The sequence below is a fragment of the Astatotilapia calliptera genome, chromosome 15, assembly GCF_900246225.1.
Source record: "Astatotilapia calliptera chromosome 15, fAstCal1.2, whole genome shotgun sequence".
NCBI classification, from domain to species: domain Eukaryota; kingdom Metazoa; phylum Chordata; class Actinopteri; order Cichliformes; family Cichlidae; genus Astatotilapia; species Astatotilapia calliptera.
Window position 1 is genome coordinate 22156772 of NC_039316.1, and position 18505 is coordinate 22175276.

At 46.1% G+C, this 18505-nt stretch overlaps 2 protein-coding genes across 2 annotated transcripts; one reads left to right on the forward strand and one right to left on the reverse strand.

Annotated features, from left to right (window-relative positions):
• Positions 1 to 1958: 1958 nt before the first annotated feature.
• mcm3 (minichromosome maintenance complex component 3) lies at positions 1959 to 9791 on the reverse strand. The gene is made up of 17 exons (XM_026143095.1): positions 9562 to 9791; positions 9205 to 9317; positions 8060 to 8268; positions 7826 to 7956; positions 7498 to 7736; positions 5926 to 6034; positions 5689 to 5842; positions 5184 to 5315; positions 4493 to 4701; positions 4230 to 4404; positions 4023 to 4149; positions 3790 to 3940; positions 3418 to 3558; positions 3230 to 3333; positions 3061 to 3134; positions 2577 to 2670; positions 1959 to 2491 (listed from the first exon to the last, which is right to left on the reverse strand). The coding sequence occupies exons 1-17, from the start codon at positions 9634 to 9636 to the stop codon at positions 2293 to 2295; spliced, it is 2436 nt and encodes an 811-aa protein (XP_025998880.1). The 5' UTR covers positions 9637 to 9791; the 3' UTR covers positions 1959 to 2292.
• Positions 9792 to 16370: 6579 nt separating this feature from the next.
• On the forward strand, positions 16371 to 18505 carry paqr8 (progestin and adipoQ receptor family member VIII). The gene is given in 2 exon segments (XM_026143063.1): positions 16371 to 17222; positions 17225 to 18505. Coding segments are annotated over 2 exon segments (1062 nt in total). The 5' UTR covers positions 16371 to 16765; the 3' UTR covers positions 17830 to 18505.

The following is an 18505-nucleotide window of genomic DNA, read 5'->3' on the forward strand; positions in this document are numbered from 1 at the left end:
TCAAACCTTTAAAAATGAACCAAAGCCTGAGTGTCCCAAACACAGTGTTTTAGAGAGATATCAACTGAAGTGAAGTTATGGCCAGGCTGTTCACTTTATGGTGCAGTCGGCGAGTGTAGCCGTTTTTCCATATAAACAAACAATTTTAAGATGTTCTATTTTAATAATGTAACCACAGAGCGGGGAGTTAAAGGGAAGCACGCGCTCCCATTTACATGGGAGTTGGTGTAAATCAGGTTGAAACAAACGAGTGCCACAGTGTTAACAGCCTCACACTCACCATAAAAGACCTGATTCAAGTCTCAGTGGATTTAGGATGAACAGATTATTTCTTTTTGTATTGTTATGTTCTTTGAACAAGCATCACTTCCTTACTCAGACACAGCAGCCAAATGTATTTCTCAGTTATGGCGGGTTATGTAACAGTCAAACAGCATAATTATTCCCAAGTTCAAGATTATTTATTGATATGGCTTCTTTCACAAGTATGGCTCTGAAAGCTAGGGTAAAAAAAGTGAGTTAAAGGGAATTACAGAGCAGCGCTGAGCCGCTGATGGACTCGTGCAATGGAAACTGAAAACACGTCAATGAGGTCAACTAATGAATCCCACGCTTTTTATGTGAAATGAGGCGCTGGGTTTACCATAACCACAAAGCTGATACACGTAAAGTTTATATATAAATGATTTGATATCAGATTTATAAGAATGACACTGCAAAGTCATTTACAGTACTGTAAAACAAAGTCTTCAGCCCTAATGTATTTATATTTTCTATTTCTGAAGGTCTTTCAAAAAACTCTTTTCTCATTGGCTGATTTTATGTTTAATCCAGTCCTTGTAGAAATGAGAAGTATCCTAAAGTCACGTCCTTAACAGGAGAGACACCAGCAAAACATCCTTCAGCTGCTCAGAAATGCTCTCAGTGGGGTGGAGGCTCGCACGAAGCCGTTCTTGAGGAAGGAAGAAGCTGAGCTTCGCCAAATTACACAAAAACTGGGCGACAGGTCGTATGGAGGTTTGATCCAAAGCGCGATGTACGAGGAGATAAGGTCAGAGGTAAAACGGCGAGCGTCTGCAGCTGTGTGTAAAACACGGTCACACATCTGTGTTGTGCAGACAACGTCCCAAACACGATATTTCACACAGGAGTAAGAAATGTGCTCATACAAAATGCTGCACACGTTTCCTTTTTCTCAAACTACAAAGAAGAAACATTAACACCATATTCGTGTTAATAAAGATTTCTCTGCTTCGATCTTTGGGGTTTTTGCAAACAGCACCCAAATCTGCTCTTTGCAGCCTGTGGTCTGCACACCAAACATGCTCCGATTAGCTTTACAGTTTCATTTCACCTGTACTTTTATTTTCTGTGTGGAAATACTCAGAGTAGACCAGGACAATATAAGATGCCAAACCCGGTACTGAATAATCGCCCCATTTAAAATAATATTTGTTACGATCGAACTGTGGCTGCAGCTGCGAGGAACGACGGCGACTGACACGTCACGGGCTGAATCGGGCGTAGGAGTTCAGACCTCAAGGCCCCGCGTCCTGGATGGTGGCAGAGAAACGAAACGCTGTTGCTGAGGCGGGTCGAGTTCACACTCTTATCTTCAGCACGATCGCAGCCGCAGTTCAGTTTATTCTCAGAGCAGTGATTGTGAGGCGCTGCCACATCTGACCTTTGGCAAACCTGAGAAACTGACACCAGCACATAACCAGAATGAAAAAGTGAGAAGGGTGAGGTTGAACGCCGACTTCCTAAACAGTTCTGAGGTCTGTGTCGACCGTGGGAGCTGCCACCCACACACACCGAGGTGTGGATTGATCGGGGATTTTAAAATGCTTCTTGTAAACACTTGTGTACCTGCAGGAGAGATTACCAGCACCACACATGCAGCCACTTCCCCCACGTGTGTGCACAGGTACGGCGCTTTCAGTCTTAAATCAAGAGCCTTTTTTCACACCAATGACATTTTATTATTTTTTTATATTTCACAACAGTTATTTAACAACACGTGTCAACTATATACAAGCCCAGAAGAGACAAACGCAGGTAAAAACCTTAGAGCGCCGGGAGCAGTGACCAAAGACGCTCTAAGGCAACGTTTCCACCACTGAACTGAAACAAGTGCAGGAAGTAATACGACTTTATCTTCATCCCAGTTTGCAGAGCCGAGCTGCTGAAACCAAAGCAAACGCGATGAGGCGACAGATGACGTGTCCGATGAACGCCGGGGGGCGCTATGATCCACGGCTTCTTAAAAGTCCAAGTAATTTTATTTCTGTCTCAAATGAGGAAGATGATGTCATCAGCCACCATGACTTGGTTGTCATCCTGCATGCGGGCCAAAGCGCCACGCACCTCGGCCTCTGCAAACGTATTCTGACGCTCCTTGTTGATGTCGTCCATCAGCGCGCTCATCTTCACCGACTGAGCGTGAGCAGACTGGAACACGGCGAACAGCGACGACTTGAACTCCTTCAGCCTGGGGGAGGAAAGACAGGAAAGAAGCCGTGACATTTCAAAATAAAGGCGCACGCACGCACACACGCGCACGCACGCACACACACCTCTCTGCAGACAGCTCAGCATCTCCAGCCTGCAGCGAGGCATCCATGGGCTCGTCCTCTCTGGGCTTGGCTGGTTTCGGGGTGCCGGCCTGAACTGAAGAACAAACACCAAAGTGAGACCTGATGCAGAACCTAACATGAAGCCTGCTTAAACCTGAACCATGCAGAACTACACGCTCAAAGACTTCCCTACAGTGATGCAAATTCATAATGATGTTGTTTTATTACACGGCAGCGATACTGACTTTGCCTTTTTAAAATGTAATGTAAATATAAATGAGCCAAATTTGCTATTTTATAAGAGTCAAATTTTTAAAAAAAAGTATATTAAACCTGCTTTTCTAGCTCAGTGCAGTGAACAGGAACATACTAGTACTGACAGTAATGTTGGCAACTTTATTATGGATGATGTGAAAGTTCATTTGGTCTGTAGCACCAAAGAGGCGACCGACTACACTGTGGCGTGACAACACATGATGCTCACTCTCAGGGACTTCCTGGTCTTCACTGAAGTCGTACGGACTGTAGGGCTCACTGCCCTGAGAGCCACGTCGCCCCCTGCAGGACACAAAGCATCAGTGCTGAAGCAAAGGCACCATTTTTTTAAAAAAAAGCTGTTTATCACATGGGGGGCTGGGTTCATGTGTCACTACCTCTTCCTCACAGCTCGCTGTGAACGCTGCGTGGGCATCTCCTCCTCCTCCTCCGAATCAGAGTCGTGCTCCTGTCGTGAACGTTTCTTCTCCTTCTCCAAAACCTGTAGAGAGAAAAAACAATATGAATAAATTTGAACGGCAGAGGTCCTCGACCTCTCAGCTCAGGACGCAGAAACAACGCCGACCTTTTTAAAGTAGGCAAACTGGACGAGCTCCACTGCGACCTCCGAGTCCTGCAGCTCCACGGCTTTGCTCATGCGGGCCTTGGCGTGTGCCGTGGACAGACGGATCAGAGTCTCCAGAGTCCGGGCCGTCACCGGAGAGGTCTGTGGAGAGGAATGAGGATTAGCACTCGGGTCCTGACACATCAGGGCACATCTGCATCTCAGTGGGTTTAACCAGAACACAAACAGCAGCTTCTCAAGCAACCCGGAACATTTCAGATGTGCAAACAAGCTGCCTCCACTTTCTCAAACTTCAGGACTCCCGTGAACATTTCAGTCTGGGAAACCATCAGGTTTTACTACGTCACATGAGATTTGTCGGCTCACGCTCACCCTGGCCAGATCGGCGCCCAGCTGTTCCTGACTCCTCAGCCTCGAGTACTCCTCTGCGATGTGATTGGCCGCCTCCTCTGTGAGCACAGGAGTCACGGCCTTGGCGATGTGGATGTACTTCCTCATGAACTCCTTACTCACAATTTTATCCCTGAAACAAAGCAAACGTTTCTATTCTGTTGCAGTCGCACGTTATCAACACAGGAGACAAAGGCACGCTTGTGCTCTCAGACCTCTTCCTCTTGCTTCCGTGCAGCAGGTTGTTGTGCTTCTCGTAGATCTGCAGCTCCTCGTGCTCCTCGACCGCAGCGTCTGGATCGTCTGTCGCCAGGACGTCTACGGTCCCGCCCAAAGCCATGGCTGAAACACACAACGCGTTTGTTGTTTTAATAATCGGACAAAAACGGTCTCATCTCGCCGTCCTATTACGAGTGACGTACCGGCTCCCTCCTGTTCGCGGGGGTCACGGTAGCGGTGCATCCTGAGCACGTGGTCCGAGATCTCGCGATCCTGCTCGGGGTCCATCTGATCCAGCATGATGAAGAGGAGGTCAAAACGCGACAGCAGCGAATCCTGGAGGCCGATGTTGTCCATGGGGGTTTTATACTGATCGTACTGCAGAAAGGGACAAGCAGAGTTTTCTTTAAAGGTCTCGTCCAAAATCAACTAGCAGGCAGAGACAGATGTGGGTGTGGTCACGCACTCGGCCGTAGACGGGGTTGGCAGCAGCCAGTACGGAGCAGCGGGCATTGAGACGGGCGTGGATACCGGCCTTGGCGATTGTGACGCGGCCCTGCTCCATCACCTCGTGGATGGCTGTGCGGTCCATGTCGGACATCTTGTCGAACTCGTCGATGCACACCACGCCGCGGTCAGCCAGCACCATGGCCCCAGCCTCTAGACGACGCTCGCCTGGCGGAGGACAAATGTTGGTATTGAGCAGGAAGAAATGCACTTACAGCAGGTGTGTAACACTTGAATGCCGACGTTTGAACAGACCGATCACGTGGCGTACGTGTTTTAACACCTTTATTCTAACCTTCAAATACATCAGTGACAACTGAGTCCACTCAAATCAACAAGCAGCCGGCGTTAGCAGACCCACAGGTCAGCGGGAGGCTTTAATACCAGTTAATGTTTTTAAATGAATTGATCCCCGTTTCTGTCTCATGTTAGCTCATGCTAGCAGAGACCAACAGTTAGCTAACAGCACATTGCTCGTGCCGCATCCATCGTCGCTACAACAGGCGACACGAAGCAAAGATGTCAAACGCTTTCTGACTACAGTGAGACCTGACACGGTGGAGGCTCGCTGCAGCGTAGCCATGCTGGCTGCAGTCACACAGAGGTCCTTCACTTGTTTAGGCTAAACAAATTCGGGGGACATTCGTTACCCGTCTCCTGGTCCGTGGTGACGGCGGCGGTCAGACCCACACCAGATGAACCTCGTCCAGTCGTGGGTATAGCTCGGGGTGCTGTGTGGAGAACGTAACGCAGGAGCTGGGATTTGGCCACCGATGGGTCGCCTGGGAAACACGAACACACCATTAACCCCCCCATCAGAACTGAACCACCATCATGTCCACGTGTGAGTCCTTGAGCTTGTCAGCACAGTCGTTCAGGTAGCCGTTCCCTGTGGTGCAGCACAAGGAACAAGTGTAGGTCCCTTTTCACTGGTGTCTCTCTCTCAGATACTGATTTATGGCACAAACACATTTTATTGTTCAGTGCTGCATTCGTGAGGTTTACCTCTGCCTTGTGTCCATGAATGTAAAGCTTGTAGCCAGAAATTTAGAACAATCTGAGTCACCATGAAAGTGAGTCCTGACTTAAAGCAACGCTCTCACTCTTCCACACTCGAGAGCTACAACTCCAAGAGCTAGGACGACGCCCTCATACCGATGAGCAGGATGTTGATGTCTCCTCTGATTCGCGAGCCGTTCTCGAGGACCTTCTCCACGCCTCCCAGCAACATGCAGAGGATGGCCTTCTTGATGTACTCGTGGCCGTGGATACTGGGAGCCAAGGAACGAGCGAGCTGATCGAACACATCCTACAAAGGACGAAGATTTAAAGGGTTTAGTTTCACATTTAGGATTACGCCTCCACGTGTGAGAAGGCAGCGAGATGACTCACTTTGGAACGAGTCTGACTGAAGTTCCTGATTTTGGCCACGTCGTCAGCAGTAAAGCACGGCGACACCTCCTTGGTCATTTGTTTGATGTGGCAGGCGATCATGATGGTCCTTTGAGTTAAAGAGAAGGGAGGGGTTAGAAGCAGAGATGGCACGATACCACTTTTTTATGTCCGATATCATAAATTTGGATATCTGCCGATACCGATATGAATCCGATATAGTGTGTTTTTAATCAATAAAACTGTTTTTTTAATATCTTGCTGCATTTTGTATAAGTTCATACTCAAGTTTTAAATAACAAAACACTAAAGCTATTCTGTTATACCTGTATGCAAAAAATACACTGCACCCAAAACATTTCATAGTTCAGCAAAACTGATCAATCTGATAAACTCAAACCTGCAACATCCTCCCTATTCTGGTGTTTTAAAGAGTACTTAGCAGAAATATTAAGCAACCTAACTAATAGGGCTGCAAACTCCCAGCAAAAAAGAAAAAAGGGAACCACCCCTCACGCTCCACCTCATGATGCTTAATCGACGTAATCAACTTTAATTTGACGCAGTGTGAAAAAAAAAAAATGCACAGAATTAAATTATTTTTCAAGAATAATTAAATAGATTCAACATCTTTCTTCAACAGAACTGCAGAGATGGTTCCCAAAGGAAAAAGTACTATAGCTTACTAGAGTATATTAGACTTAACAGTTACTATATACAATAATGGACTTTATACATTTTACATCAGATTAAAACTTTGGGTGTAAGATTCAGATAATTATTAAAAGCTCAACATTTTAAATGAGAATAAGAAAGAAAAGTATGTCTTTGTGCCCCCTTCTCCCTGTTCATGCCCTATCGGCCCCCCTGGCTAAACTTTGCTAGATCCGCCCCTGCACAGTTACGTCAGCTACGTAGAAAAAGATCCTCGAGTAGAAAGTAATATTAAATAAATTCTAACAACAGCTGATCAAGCTTAAACGTGCTGCTGTTGCTCAGCCGCTGGTTTCCTCTTTCTGGTGCAAAGTGGGTCAAAAACAAACAAGAGAGACGGACTCACGACAGAAAAGCCGATCAGCTGATCATTGATCAGTTTCATGATTGAAGTAGCAGCAGGAGAGGGAGAGAGGCAGTCGCTCCATATATCGCTTGTTAAGCTTAACATGCGAATGCTTTACAAACATTCAGAGATGAACTTACACACTTGCTTTACTTCTCTCTGGGATCACTTGCTCGGAGATGAAATGCCGGGTTGCTAGCGAAGCTCCAAATGCTATCCAGACCACCGACAGGTCTCGCACGCCACAGCCGCTCTATCACATGATGCATACTGCTGCGACGTGCTACGGTTATGAGCCGAGTTACGGCGCGTTGCAAGTTTTGTGAGGTGCTTGTTTGATATTTAATGGATCGAATTACATTTTTTATTTCTCTCCGATATCCGATCCAGTCACTTAGGTCAGTATTGGACCGACACGTAATATCGGATCGGTCCATCTTTAGTTAGAAGACAAATGGTAGGCAAGTGAGGTAAACCCGTTAAACCCCAGTTAGCATTTTATTCCAGCTGACCTGAACGTGCCAGAGGTGAATCCTCCCTTCTTGCCAGGCAGACAGCGGTACGTCCCAACCACCTGCACCCGGTCTCCTGGTTTGACTGCATCCACCAGGTCGTTGTCCAAAATGATGTCCACAGAGCGCGGAAGTTGGCCAGCAGGAGCTTTCTCAGGCATCTCCTGCACTGTGATGGTTTGGTGGTCCTTGTAGATGGACAGCCCAAACTCCGTCTCCAGAGGATTGTTCTCTTCGTCCTATTTCGAGTCAAACAGGACACAAGATAAATGCGTAAGTATAAAGACAGCAGTCACACCCAAGTCTACAGAGAATGAGGCGCATTTACCTTGGTGGGGTAAATGGCACTGGAGGGGAAGGCATCCAGGGAGGTCAGGTCCGTGTACTTCCTCTCCATCGTCTTCTTAGTGGCTGGACAGTAGTGAACGCTGCGCACTACTTTGGGACGGACGAGGGAACCTACAGGGACGAAGCAAACAGGAGGCATTGGCATTCCACACACTTTGATACAGACTTTGTAACACTTAAAGATTACACGAATAAATAAAGACAATATACTCACACTTTGTAATGATGCCCTCCACACAAACCATGCTGCCCAGCAGTCGGGAGGTGAGCGTTCGGGGGGAGACATGCTTGGATCCAAAGCTCCCCTCCAGGCCGATGAAGAACTCCTCGTACTGCTTAGCGTAGGTGCCGTCAACAGAGGCCACCAGGTCCTTCAGGGCCCGCTGGAAGGCCAGCAGCTCTTCAAAGGCATTGTTCATCAGTCTGCAAAGTCAAACCATGGATTTTATTATCAAGGCTTTTCGCGTGTTTTCAAGGGCTATGACATCCTGAGAAACACAAGTCGAGTTTTCCACCCAAAGTGCAGCTTCACACAGATTTTTTTTTTTTACTTACTCAGTATGGAAACAGGAGTCGAGCTCAAAGGTTCGACAACAGGAAGAAGAATGTGTATGAATCAATTCTGGTTTTGGACAAAGTAAAGCTGCGTTAAACCTGTATTCTTTCTGCTGGCCAGTAGGGGGCGTTGATCCTTCAGGTCTCAGAAATAAAGTTTCTTAGTATTGAACTGTATGGCAAACAGCACTTTGACTTCAGTATACACTTCCCTGCTGCTTGTTTCAAGTTATACTGAGCACAAAATCATGATCATTTTGTAAATCATGGTCCCATCAAAGGCTGAATTAACCTGGATGTGTGTCTAAGAGGTCACCAGTCTCTGAGCATCCCTCAGTTTTTCCAGCCAGATTCAGCCTTCGCTCCTTATAACAAGTTTCAAAACAAGATAAGTGAAGCTCAGTCTGAGCCTGGGTGATGGCTACAGCCATCTTTACATACAGTCTGTGTGAGTTTGAAACCTGTCGAGTTTCTAAGTAAGCCTAAGCAGGAAGAGAAAAACTGAGCATGCGTTTCCGTCTAAATATTTATTTTTTAAAAAACAGTAAAGATTAATGGAACCATTCAACATAACACTTTGTAGGGACCTCACAATGTTGTAGGGAGGCCAATTGCCATCAACTATGACGTCATTTTGGACATTTCAAAACCTTTTCGTGGTAATAACTCAGTAACACTGCTCTCTGTATCGGAGCAGTAGGTTTGTGTAAGTATCTTAAGCAATAAGGTAAGCATGGGGGGGGGTCAAGCAGTCCTGCGTGTGCGGCCCAGCACAGCTTCCATCAGCCAGTTTTCCTGTCTTACTTTGCAGCTCGGGCCTCGTTGCGTCTCCTCAGGTCGTTGATGTTGACGATGAGCCGAGCCTTATTCTCGCTGATCATGTCCCGGACTTTGCTCTGATAGATGCCCTGGTCTTGCTGCAGGTATGCACAGAAGAAACGGGCACACGTTTGATGACGTCGCTTAGCGACTAAAATTACGAGCATGACTGAAAAACATCAACTTTGAAAGCACACTTTTTATACCTAATATCTGCGATCTGACAGCAGCATTATTTTTTTCTGTAATATACAAAATTACAGCTCTTTTGTTGTGACCGCATGGTTTGTCATCTGAGCTCCAAACAAAGACTTTAAGCGAATTTAAAAAAAACAGACTTACGTCGTCGTCCAGAAAGTCCAGGTAGTCCCTCTGAGCCTCCCTCATCTCCCGGTCATCTCCCACGTCGGTTGCCATTATGCGCGCTTTGTTATTGTTACTGAAAAGTCGGTAAAATGCCGCACAGCCTTCCGCTCCGAGTGCTCCGCTCCAGTCAAGCCGCACAACTGAAGGGTTTTCGCGCCACTACGTGCCGCCCGCGAGCTCAGCGTGACACGCGATTGGTCAATTCGGCACGCACCGCTTTACATAGTCGGCGGGTAAACGTGCAACTGTCCAATGCGGGCCTCGTGTTACCACGTGACTCCGCCCCCCTGAGAAACTCCCGCGAAAACCCATCAGGAAGTGGCAGGCTGTTAAAAATGAACAAAATGATTTTTTCATGTTTGCCCAGCAGATGGCGACATAGACACATGTTTACATTTTTTAGTGGGACTTTTGCATTTATTTGAAGCTTTTAAGAGAAAGCTGTTAGTGTCAAATATATAAACAGTAATAAGAAAACATAGCAAGACTTTTAAGAAGAAGAACGACAAATGGAGCATGCATGTGTTCTTTCAAATTAAAGTTACATTTTACTCTTCCACTGATAAACATTAAGCATCATTTCAGACAATCTGCATTTAATTAAAAGTTTTCATATAAAATAAGACTGAAAATGAACAATAATAACTTGCATACATACTGTGTACTATAATAATAAATAGTAATATACTATTTTCAGTATTTTATTTTTAATTTTTATGTGGACATCTGTGCTTTGACCAAACATTATAGACTTCAAGGAACTTGATGATTTTCATGATCTGGAGTTTACATTTTGGAAAAATTCATTAGTTCCAATTAGAGATGGCACGATACCACTTTTTTATGTCCGATACCGATATCATAAATTTGGATATCGGCCGATACCGATATGAATCTGATATAGTGTGATTTTAATCAATAAAACTGTTTTTTTTTTTAAATATCTTGCTTTTGTATAAGTTCATACTCAAGTTTAAAAAAACAAAACAAAACACTAAAGCTATTCTGTTATACCTGTATGCAAAAAATACACTGCACCCAAAATATTTCATAGTTCAGCAACACTGATCAATCTAATAAACTTAAACCTACTACATCGTCCTTATTCTGGTGTTTTAAAGAGTACTTAGCAGAAATATTAAGCAACTTAACTAATAGGTTTGCAAACTCCCAGCAAAAAAAAAAAAAAAAAGGGAACCACCCTCCACCTCATGATGCTTAATCGATGTAATCAACTTTAATTTGATGCAATGTGAAAAAAAAATGCACAGAAATAAATTATTTTTCAAGAATAATTAAATAGATTCAACATCTTTCTTCAACAGAACTGCAGAGATGGTTCCCAAAGGAAAAAGTACTATAGCTTACTAGGGTATATTAGACTTAACAGTTACTATATACAGTAATGGACTTCTATACATTTTATATACAAGGTTAATGTCTTTACCAGTTGTTTTGCCTGCTAGTTTTTACAAATACCTTCTAATCTGCACTGCTTTGCATTTCAGGTGTGAATAACATGTTTTATCTATCATCACAGACAGTTTTATGTCTTTCATCAGCATCAACACCCATTTAAGTCCTTTAAATGTAATTTCACCTGCTATATTTGGTCCACTCTGCAATCACGAATATCTCATCGGTATTATAATCAGAATAATTACTTTTTCCTTTTTTTAATCTGAATGCTGGCATCATGCACTGACTAATAGGTTCCCAAAAGATTATCCTATATTTGGATCATGCTATTTTAATTCTTCTCCTGTGATCATCATTTCCTCACCAAAATCATTTACTGTTTCTAAAGGGTTGAAATTTCGCAGGAATCATTTTAGTGTCAAATTACCAAAGTGTGGCCAGAAACCAAAAATATGTTTGTGGGGCACGAGGACGACACATCAAGCCAACAAATTCTGAGCATCACGCATGTCATTTCTGCAGAATTCTTCATCTTTTTCATTTAATATTATCCCTCTAGTGTAAATGTGGGCGTGATTCCCTGTTCTGTCCTATTTTTTGATTGCTTGGTTTTCAGTGAGTTTATAATTCCATCTCATAGCCGGCTGTTTTGTGTCTTTTGTCTGGGGAACTTACCAAATGTTGATCTGTCACTTATCTCAGGAGGGCTGAGGTACAGCAGACAGTTGTGTGTTTGGGGACGAGGTTTAGGGATCATGCACGTCTCATTTGTATTGTAAAGGCTGAACACAACATTAGCTTAGGAGTAGTTAGCAATAACACTGAAATACTTCCTTTCTATGGATGCCTTTTTTGCCCGGTGTTGAATGACCTCTGACCTAAACTGAGGTGAGTCAGGCCTGCAGTTCTTTAGATGTTTTTTTGGTTCTTTTGTGACCTCCTGGATGAGTCGCTGATGCTCTTGGAGCAACTTTGGTAGGTGGGCCACTCCTGGCCACTGTTTATAGTTTTCTCCATTTGGATTTAATGACCTTCACTGTGGTTCTCTGGAGTCCCAAAGCCTTAGAAAATGCTTTTTAACCTTTGCGTGTTAATGACTTTCTTTAGGTGATGGCTTGACGTGGGTTTTGTTTGGTTTGGTTTTGATATCTTTTATCCTATTTCACTTTGTAAGATAGGTTCTGTTTAAGTGATTTCTTCGACAGGTCTGGCAGTAGGGCTGGGTCACCTGCTAGTCAGGCTTGGGTGTGGTTAACGAGAGTGAACTCACCGAGGGGCACTTAGTTTTTAATAAAGGGCAGGTTTGGATAGCATTTTGTTTCTGCTTAATAAATGAAATCATCATTTATAAACTGCATTCTGTATTTGGCCATCTATGTCTAATATTAGTTTGATGATCTCAAACGTGACAAAAATGCAAACACGAATCAGGGAGGGAGCAAAAACGTTTTCACAGCACTGACTGTAATCCCTGGAACTTCACACCTGTGCTCCGAGGCATAGGTGTGGAAAATGTTGCTATAACCGATTCAGCATGATCACATGTAGGACAAAGATTTAACGTGAGTGCAACTAGGGAAGTCAGACCACAACCTGGTTTACCTACAGCCACAATACACACCCCTCGTCCAAAGGCAGCCTGTCACAACGCGCTCCATCCGGAGATGGACCCCAGAAAAGGAGGATGCTCTGAGAGACTGCTATGACACCACAGACTGGGATGTGCTCCTGAGCCCACATGGTGAGGACATAGAGGGGGCGACACACTGTCTTACAGACTACCTCAACTTTTGTGTGGACACGGTCGCCCCTGCTAAGACGGTACGGTGTTATCCTAATAACAAACCGTGGGTAACACAGGAAGTCAAAGCTGTCCTCAACATGAAGAAGAAGGCTTCCAGGAGCAAAGTGAAGGAGGAGATGAAAGCAGCACAGCGGGAGGTGAAACGCTGCCTGAGGGAAGCAAAGGACACCTACAGGAGGAAGGTGGAGCAGAAGTTGGAGAGGAACAATATGAGGGAGGTCTGGAATGGTGTGAAAACCATCACAGGCCACAACACCAAGAAAAGCACAGTGGGGGGGACTGTGGAGAAGGCAAACGAACTCAACAACTTCTTCAACAGGTTTGACCAGCCCACAACCCCCCCACCCTCACCCTCACCTTCACTACAGAGTCCTCTCCCCACTCTCCTGCCTCCCTCGCTTCCCCCCCTTCCTGACACCATGACACCCCCCTCCTCCAATCCCTCTCTCAGCAGCAAGACATCTCCCCCCCTCCCCTCCTCCCAAACATCTCCCAGTGTCACAGTGGATCAGGTCAGGAGGCAACTGAGGAAGCTTCGCCCCAGAAAGGCAGCAGGCCCAGACAAGGTGTGTCCTAGGATGCTAAAGGCGTGTGCTGCTGAACTTGGGGAGCCGCTACAACGAGTCTTCAACCTCAGTCTGCGACTGGGGAGAGTGCCCACCCTATGGAAGACATCCTGCATCGTCCCGGTCCCCAAAAAGAACCGGCCCAATGAGCTGAATGACTTCCGACCGGTGGCACTGACGTCACATCTTCTGAAGACTCTAGAGCGGCTCTTCCTCAACCTCCTCCGACCACAGGTACAACATGCCCAGGACCCACTACAGTTTGCATACAAGGCGGGTGTCGGAGTGGAGGATGCCATCCTGTACCTCCTACACAGAGCCCACTCACACCTGGATGGGGGAAAAGGCACGGTCAGGATCCTGTTTCTTGACTTTTCCAGTGCCTTTAATACCATCCGGCCCTGTATGCTTCAGGAAAAACTGAACAGGATGGAGGTGGACCCCTGCCTGGTGGCTTGGATCTCCGACTACCTCACCGACAGGCCACAGTACGTCAGGCTGAAGGACATCACGTCTGACACTGTGGTCAGCAGCACAGGAGCACCACAGGGAACTGTGCTGTCCCCTCTTCTCTTCACCCTGTACACCTCTGACTTCTGCTACAACTCTGAATTATGCCACATTCAGAAGTTTGCAGACGACACAGCCATCATGGGGTGTATCTGGGATGATCAGGAAGAGGAGTACAGAAGTCTGGTGAGGAACTTTGTCGCATGGAGTCACACAAACCACCTGCAACTCAACACCTCAAAGACTAAGGAACTGGTTGTGGACTTCGGGAGGTCCAGAGAAGGTCCACTGCCAGTTCAGATAGAGGAGGTGGAGGTGGTCAACAAGTACAAGTACCTCGGGCTGTGGGTGGACAATAAACTGGACTGGTCATGCAACACAGAGCACCTGTATAAAAAAGCCCAAAGCCGACTGTACTTCCTCAGGAGGCTGAGGTCTTTTAACATCTGCAGGAAGCTCCTGAGGATGTTTTACCAGTCGGTGGTTGCTGGAGTACTTTTCTATGCTGTGGTGTGCTGGGGGAGCAGCACAGCAAAGAGGGACTCATCCAGGCTGGAGAAACTGATCAGGAGGGCTAGCTCTGTGGTCGGCATGAAGCTGGACACTCTGGTGACAGTGGCAGAGAAAAGGACACTAAAGAAACTGATGGACATTATGAACAATGCTGGGCATCCTCTGCACACGGCCATAAACAACCAGAAGAGTCTGTTCAGTGACAGGTTGCTTCTCCCAAAGACAAGAACTAACAGACTTAAAAACTCCTTTGTCCCACACGCCATCAGACTGTTTAACTCCTCTCTGGAGGGGAGAGGGAGGGGAGACAGGGGGACAAAGGAGGGGGGAACAACTAAGCTGTAGTGCCTCTTCACCTCACTGTGCAATACCTTTTGTGCAATACTTTTGTAAATAGTCAACGGTGCAATAGACTCAATACTTGAAATGTGCAATTCACTTGTATTTTTATTTTTTATTCCTATTTATTCTATTTATCCCCTTTGTATATTTTATTTATATTTGTCTCTGTATTTATATGTGTGTGTGTGTGTGTGTGTGTGTGTGTGTGTGTGTGTGTGTGTGTGTGTGTGTGTATATATATATATATATATATATATATATATATATATATATATATATATATATATATATATAACAATTCTGTAACTGTAACTTCGGTCGTTGCTGTGCTTTTTTTTGGAAGTCGAATTTCCCAGAGGAACCCACCCGAGGGATTAATAAAGTTCTATCTTATCTTATCTTAACTCCCTCACCAAATACAATAATATCTGTATAAGTGGTCTTATGAGTCTTGTTACACTCACTGGTTAGAGTTTGGGTGTGAGGGAGAAACCATCATAGACATTATAAAGGTGGGAAACATGGCGCTTGGACTAATAAGTTCAACTAATAACAGCAAATAAGACCTGATTTTGGTTAAAGATGTTGGCCACATAAAGTTGGACATGTGATCACCTCAGGTTACCAGGATACTGTCACATTCTCATTACGTCTGAGTGCAAACCGCCTTAGTGCAGTGCGCAGTGCAGACCAGTAGATGGAGACACACGTGCATGTATACGGTATGACTTTGGCCATGATGTGCCTTCAGTCGTTTAAACAATTATTGTCAACTTAATAATAATTAATGATCACAAACAAAAACAATCCAGATAAAAATAATAACAACACGTGTTTTAATAAGTGTGCCGATAAACTGGTCTTCTAATGAGCAGGTGAGTGCAGACACCGCGGGCACACTGAGCTCCGGAGTGTAACAGTCACAGCCCTCAAAGCGTTGGCGACTACATTTGAGGGCGTTTCTGGTCACTTTGACCCCGCCCACCCCTCCGGCCTCTCAGGTCAGTAGTTTGAGGCCTTTTCCCTTCGCCCTGCAGCGTCGGAAACATCTCGTTAAACCAGCATGTGGTAGTTCTCCCCCTGTGTTTGTATGAGAAGAAGCGCTGCTGCACACGTCTTATTCCACCTTCTTGGAGTGACGCGTGAGTCCAGACGGGCAACAGGTGTCCTGTGTTGCAGGTATGTTTCTTTTTTCTGTCGTCATATAAATGCATATATGATGGAAGAAGTGCAGTCTATTTTTTCTGTGTGGCTCACGGAGCTTCTTCGTTTTAATGTTGAAAAAAAGAGACGTCTTACCCCTCTTTCCCTTTTTTTAATGCGGGGTTACCTTGGACAAACTTGAATGGGCTCCTCACAGAAAGCGGCTCAGGTCAAAAGGCCGTTCAGAAGCTCTAAATGGGTGCTGGTGTTCATGGTCAAGGGGAAACAGAGAGGGGGCCAGCAGAGAGGGGCGCACCCTTTTAGGAGGAGATTCAGAAGCTGCGTTCTGGATGGGCGGGTGTGCGTGCTGTCTGCGGAGGTGCTGGGTTGCTTTGTGACAACATTCCTCCCACCACAGGTGGGTGATGGTTACAGGTTTGACTGCATAGCTGCTTTTCCGGTGCACATGACACAAAAAGAGAAGAATGTCTGGCTTACGTAATTAAAGGTCTCCTGTTGGCCGTTTTTCTTTTGGCGACTGAAAGCTCTTAATTGGAATGTCACAGAAGTCCAAGCCTGGACCAACAGTGGAAACACTGCCAACTGCAGCGGCTTGGTTCCAGAGTTTTCCAAACCAGTCTCTGTTGGCATGTTTTTGGCTGGTTTTGTGAGATTTTTGATCCCCTCATCTGTTTTGTTTTGTATCTTATCCCCAGCTTCCTGCCGCTGATCCACATCTAAAAATGTCTTCTGAATGTGACATCAAAGCGCACAGCGTGCTCCCGTGAGGTTTAATTTAACGCGTTGAGTCCTCTGCTTTAAAGCCTGCATTAATCTAATCTCTCCCACAGGGTGCTCTGTCCTCTGGTTCTTCATCATCAAGATGTCGACTGAGGTTTTGCAGCGGCTCAGCACCATAGCACTGAGCACCAAGCACCCGCGTCGTCTCCCTCACCTCTCAGACTTCCTCCCTTTCTCTTTACTGCCGCCCAGCCCCACCGTCACTGCCTCCCAGGTACCCAGCCTGTTCCGGGAACCCTACATCCTGTCAGGATACCGTCCTGTCCAGCAAGACTGGCGCTGCTACCTCCTCAGCCTCTTCCGGAAACATAATGAGTCCCTGAACGTGTGGACCCACTTGCTGGCCGGTCCTGTCCTGCTGCTCCGCTGGTGGGCCAATGTAGACACCCTGGGGTGCACCTTGGATGACGTTACCTCGCTACCTCTGCTCCTGTTCTTGGTGTCATCTCTCACATATCTGTACCTCAGTGTGGCGGCTCATCTCCTGCAATCTCACTCCGAACGCGCGCACTACTTCTTCTTCTTGGACTATGTGGGTGTGGCCTGTATCAGTATGGGTGCTCGCTCGGCCACTATTTCTACGCGTCTGAGCCAGCGTGGCGAGAACGCATTGGGGTAATCTTTCTGCCTGGCGCCGCCTTCTTTGGGTGGCTCTCCTGCACCGGTTGCTGTTACGCCAAGTTCAGGTACAGGTGGCCATATCCACCTCAGCGTAAAGTGTGCCAGCTGATCCCCACCGGCCTAGCGTACGTGCTGGATATCAGCCCCGTAGCCCACCGCCTGCTCACTGTCTCCTGGTCACAGGAGCCCTCGCTACCCTTCCACGCTCTCCAGATTGCCTGTTTCCTCTTGTCTGCCCTCTTCTTCTCTTGCTCCATCCCTGAGCGCTTCTTTCCAGGCAACTGTGACTTTGCAGGCCAGGGTCATCAAATCTTCCACGTGCTTCTGTCCCTGTGCACCTTGTCCCAGCTGGAGGCTTTGTTCCAGGACTACGCCCGGTGGAGGGATACAGTGGTGGAGTTATTTGGGGAGCGGCAGTTGTGGTGGGCGTGCGTATCCTTCCCCGTCTTGTTCGTGTGCTGTATCCTGACGGCGCTGATCGCAATGAGGCACATGAGCAAGGCACTGCAGAGTAAAGACGAGTGAGAGCGCAACAAAGAAAAATCAAAGAGCAAATCATAATTATTTTAATAACAAAACCAAATACATATATTTACTTTTGTCTAAAAGATTCAGATAAAGGACTATCTTATCACGGAAATACTTGAAGAATAAAATACTCTGAAACTTCTTCCGGTCTGGTATATCTGAAGATTTAACTGCTGATTCATGAAAGAAATAGTTGCTCTAATGTGCTAAGTACAGCTGAGTGAAGTTTTCCACAGTGAGTCACCCTCCCATGTAACTGGTCACAGAGGCTCAGAGTAATCCAGGAGCACGATAACCTAAAATCGTCTCTGGATGCTGCTGGAAACGTATCGAGAACACAAACATTTATACTGTACATCACGTTCAGAGAAGATCAACTTAACGCGCTTTTGTCCTCGTCTGAAATTCACGTGAGAGACCAGAAACACGATAAACTTTGGAGGTTGTGTGGAGCGGGCTGTGAGCGACGTGTGTTTACAGGCATTATAATGGAAGCTAAACACTATATCTTGTCGACCCTGTTTGTTCCCATTGAGGAAAGTAGGTTATTGTATCTGAGGTTTCGGCCATTCTTTGTTCCGCTACACAGACTGTATGTCGAGCACTTTGAGGCTGCGGCCGCACCTTTTGTATCTATTATGTGAAGAAAGTTTCCCCCTGTGAGAGTTTACGG

Coding starts and splice junctions, on each gene's coding strand:
- mcm3 (XM_026143095.1), bottom strand. CDS start 9,636: ATGGCAACCGACGTGGGAGATGACCGGGAGATGAGGGAGGCTCAGAGG. Junction 5,316..5,688: donor CATCAACATCCTGCTCATCG/GTATGAGGGCGT, acceptor CGTGTTTCCCAG/GCGACCCATCGGTGGCCAAA. Junction 2,492..2,576: donor GCTGAGCTGTCTGCAGAGAG/GTGTGTGTGCGT, acceptor TTCCTCCCCCAG/GCTGAAGGAGTTCAAGTCGT.